This window comes from Hipposideros armiger, unplaced genomic scaffold (assembly GCF_001890085.2).
Source record: "Hipposideros armiger isolate ML-2016 unplaced genomic scaffold, ASM189008v1 scaffold_283, whole genome shotgun sequence".
Lineage (NCBI taxonomy): Eukaryota > Metazoa > Chordata > Mammalia > Chiroptera > Hipposideridae > Hipposideros > Hipposideros armiger.
In genome coordinates this window covers 460,468-464,205 of record NW_017731633.1, presented here as the reverse complement: position 1 = coordinate 464,205, position 3,738 = coordinate 460,468, and the positions used below count along the sequence as shown (strand labels likewise).

Here is a 3,738-nt window from a genome sequence, read left to right as displayed (position 1 = left end):
TGGAAGCAATTACTTAATCCAAAACCAGATTTGGGGATTCTTGTGGGGCAATCAGTGGTGAGGGAAGCTTAGATCTCAATCTCAGAGACAGCCAATGGCAGGCTGAAATCACATCACAGGATCTTGGGATGCCAAAGGGAAAAAAGGATTGGGTGCTGGAACCTGTGAGCAGCCAATGAGGAGGCTGAGGTCCCATCGTTGGAATGTTGGGGGCAGCCAATGAAAAGAGATTGGTGTCTGCTTTGACCCCAGTGCCCACTGAGTTGGGAGGTGTCAGTGGCACTTGAAAGGGGAGAGAGGCTCAGGGGCCTCCCCCTCTTGTCCCCTCCCCCCAGACATGACCACACCCCTGGGCCTTAGCCGCCAGCACCTCAGCTACTTACAAGAGATTGGGAGTGGCTGGTTTGGGAAGGTGAGTGGGGCTGGAGTGGGAGGCAGGGGTGTCATACAGTCTGGGGCTGTGCTGCTGTTCTATGTCCATACCCCCTGCTCCCACCACTTCTCATCTGCCCCCCACGTCCTCCCCCTGCCCCCTCAGCCCACCCATCACCTTCACCTCTGTCCACTTCTCACCCACTCCCACCCACCTCCATCCCCCCACATCTGTCGGTCAGCGCCTCCCTCCTCACTCCATTGATCACTCCGCCGCCACCTGGCTCTCCTCGCGTCCGTCTGTCCATCCTTCCATCCGTCCCTGCATCCACCGGACTCTGGGCCCGTGAGTCTCTCAGCCAGCATCTGGTGGGGGGATGAGGGTGGTGGGACGTGGAGAGGCTGGAAAGAAGGGGGAAGTCAAGAGCCTGCGGTGGGATGGAGGTGGTCCCAGGGGAGGGGGCTGGGGAAACCGCACAGGCTGACGGCTGGGTCCTCTGGACCAGGTGATCCTGGGGGAGATTTTCTCCGACTACACACCAGCCCAGGTGGTGGTAAAGGAGCTCCGTGCCAGCGCAGGGCCCCTGGAGCAGCGCAAGTTCATCTCGGAAGCACAGCCGTACAGGTATGGTGGATGAGGGCCCTGGAGGCCCCAATATCCAGGTTTGTGCCTCATGAAAGTAACATTTGGGAGTGGTGGTGGGGGGAGTATAGTATGAGGTCAAAGGTGGGTTCGAATCCTGAATCTATTTCTTCCCGGCTGTGCCACTCAGTAAAGAGAATTTCCCTCTCTGAGCCTTGGGTTCTTCTCTCTTGGGACAGAGCCAGGGATGTGAAATGAGAGGCAGGATGAAGAGGGAAGGTGGGGAGAGGGCACAGAAGCAGAGCTAGAGGCCTGCCTTCTCTACTCTGAACCTCAGTATCTTCAACTGGAAAGGAAGTCCAGGAAGCCTGAGGGTTCTCATGTAGAGGACAGCTGAGAGGATGTGAGATTATTGTGTTTAGCACTGGGTACATCCTCAGGTTCCTGCTTTGTGGATGAGGAAGGGTGGAGTCAATCACAGGCCAGTGCCCTGAGTCGGCACCCAAAATACCCAGAGCAGCTCTGTCACCTCTCCCCTGCCCCCACTCGACTGGGAGGCCTGGGAAGGCAGGACCCTGTTCCTCCCCTGCTTGGTCTCCCTTCCACTTTAATATTTACTAGATAAGTGCCTTGTGAGGTAGTAAGTTCCCTGTCATGGAAAAGATGTGTATACAGAGAGTTTAAAAGTGGGGTTTAGTGGGCCGGCCGAGTGGCTCAGTTGGTGAAGAGCTCGCTCAAGAGTTTGAGCTCTGAGCAACAGCGGTTCGATTCCCAGCCCAAGCTGAGCAGCCGCTGGGCTGCCAACTGGTGGCAGGATGGCTCAGCTTAAAAAAAAAAAGTGTAAAAGTGGGGTTTACCCCAAGACCCAGACATTGGACTTTATCACTCCCTTGCTCTAAAACCTCCCATGTCTCCCTGTTGCCCACAGGACAAATTCCCACTCCTCTGTACAGCCCACAGGCCCGGAATGGCCTGACCCTGTTCCCTTCCTGCCTCTGGAGCCCTGCTCCAGCCACCCTGGCCTCCTGATCCTCCCACATATCAGCCCCTTTCCTGTCTCGGGATCCAGGCTTGTCCTTGCTGTTCCCTCTATCTAGAATATCACTCCTGGCTCACCCACCTCCATCTTTGGATGGGGTGCTCCCTTCCCCTTCTCAGATCTCAGCTCAGAGGCCTTCCCTTACACACACACATACACACCCCTAAGGTGGGCCCTAGGATCGATCCCCCATCGTATCAATCACATCAATTCATGTATTTTCTTCATAACGCGTATCCTAGTTTGTCATTTTTTCATTTGCTTAGTTGACTATTTGCCTGTCTCTCCCTAGACCCATACTGGCAACCACTAGCCACATTTTAAATTTATGTGAAATAACATGAAATCAAATTAAAAATTCATTTCCTCAGCTACCCTCGCCACATTTCAAATGCTCAGTGGTCACATATGGCCAGTGACTCCCATGTTAGACAGCTCGAATCTAGAGCAGTTCTACCTTCACAGAAAGTTCTGTTGGAGAGTGCAGAACTACACTGGTGGCTCAGGGTCCTTCTTGTCACCCAAGCACATATGTCATCGGCCCTCAGTAGACTGAGTGAACCAGAGACTTGAGATCAAATCCCAACTCTGCTACCATTCCTAGCTGTGTGACCCTGGCAAGTCACTTTGCCTCTCTGAGCCTCCATTTCCTCTGGATCAAATGGGAAACTTCATCCTGCCTTGCAGGCTTGTTGGGAGGATTTGGTAACAGAAGTGGCTGGCCTTGGCTTAGAATAGTAGGTGTGCAGTGCTTCCTTCTACATCTGCCATCCTAAATCTCCTGCACTGGGGGCTCCAGCCATTTTTCAAGGCCCAGCACATGTCGGATCCTTAGTAGAAGCAGGAGCAGGAGGCACTATTCTCCCAGATGGAGAAGGTTGACGTGCAGGTGGTGGATGGCTGGGACCAGAGCACTGGCCCTGCCGTGCACGAGCAGCCCCTGCCTTCCTCCAGGCCCCAGAAGGAAAATAACTTACTGAGCCTCTACCCTGAGCCAGGCTCTGAGCTACAAGCCCAGAGTGTTTTAATCTTCCCACAGACCCCCAGGCCATGTAGCAAGGTAAAATCCTTCATTCCGCACATTTTTATTGAACATCTACTGGTCTAAGGCACTGGGGACACAGCTATGTGAACAAAATCCCCAAAATCCTTGTTCCAGTGGGGCTCACTGCCCAGTGAGAGGAGGGGGCATCCCCTAGTGTTGGGGGACAGGGACATTTCTTGGGGAAATGATAGTGAAGCTGAGGCCTGAGGGAGGAGGAGGACTGATGAGGGGAGGGGGTAATCCGCAGAGAGAACTGTAGCTGCAAAGGCGCCTAAGCAGGCAACTGAGTATTTGGGAAGACATACACCAGGGTGAGAGGTGATGTTGGGGATGGCAGCGGAGCCAGCCACGGGGCTCCGAAAACCAAGGAGCAAGCCAGGCCCTGTCCTGGGAATGCTGGAGGCCATGGAGGGCTGTGAGCAAGAGAGAGGCAGATCAGGGCCAAACTGAAAGGGAGAGACTGGAGGCAGGAAGGCAGGGAGGAGGCTGAAAAGATAGGCCAGGATGTGAAGAGGATGTTTGAGCTGGGGCTGTGGGGAGAGGAGGGGATGAAGAAGGAAGGTTTGGAGGGGGGGGGGGGCAAGGAGGCATCTGGGGGATCTGGCCCTGGAGCTGGGGTTCGGTGGGACAGTCCTGAGCCTGGGCGTGGGGAAGGGGTGTGTGTGTGTGTGTGTGTGTGTGTGTGTGTGTGTGTGTGTG

The 3,738-nt window shown here is 54.8% G+C and overlaps 1 protein-coding gene across 1 annotated transcript in view; it reads left to right on the top strand.

Annotated features, from left to right (window-relative positions):
* The first annotated feature begins 248 nt into the window (after positions 1-248).
* Positions 249-3,738, top strand: part of LOC109391112 (serine/threonine-protein kinase LMTK3-like) — a 21,853-nt gene continuing 18,363 nt past the window's right edge. Inside the window, 2 exon segments of the mRNA XM_019658385.1 lie at positions 249-412; positions 879-997. Of these exon segments, the coding sequence (XP_019513930.1) occupies positions 338-412; positions 879-997 (194 nt within the window). The 5' untranslated portion in view covers positions 249-337.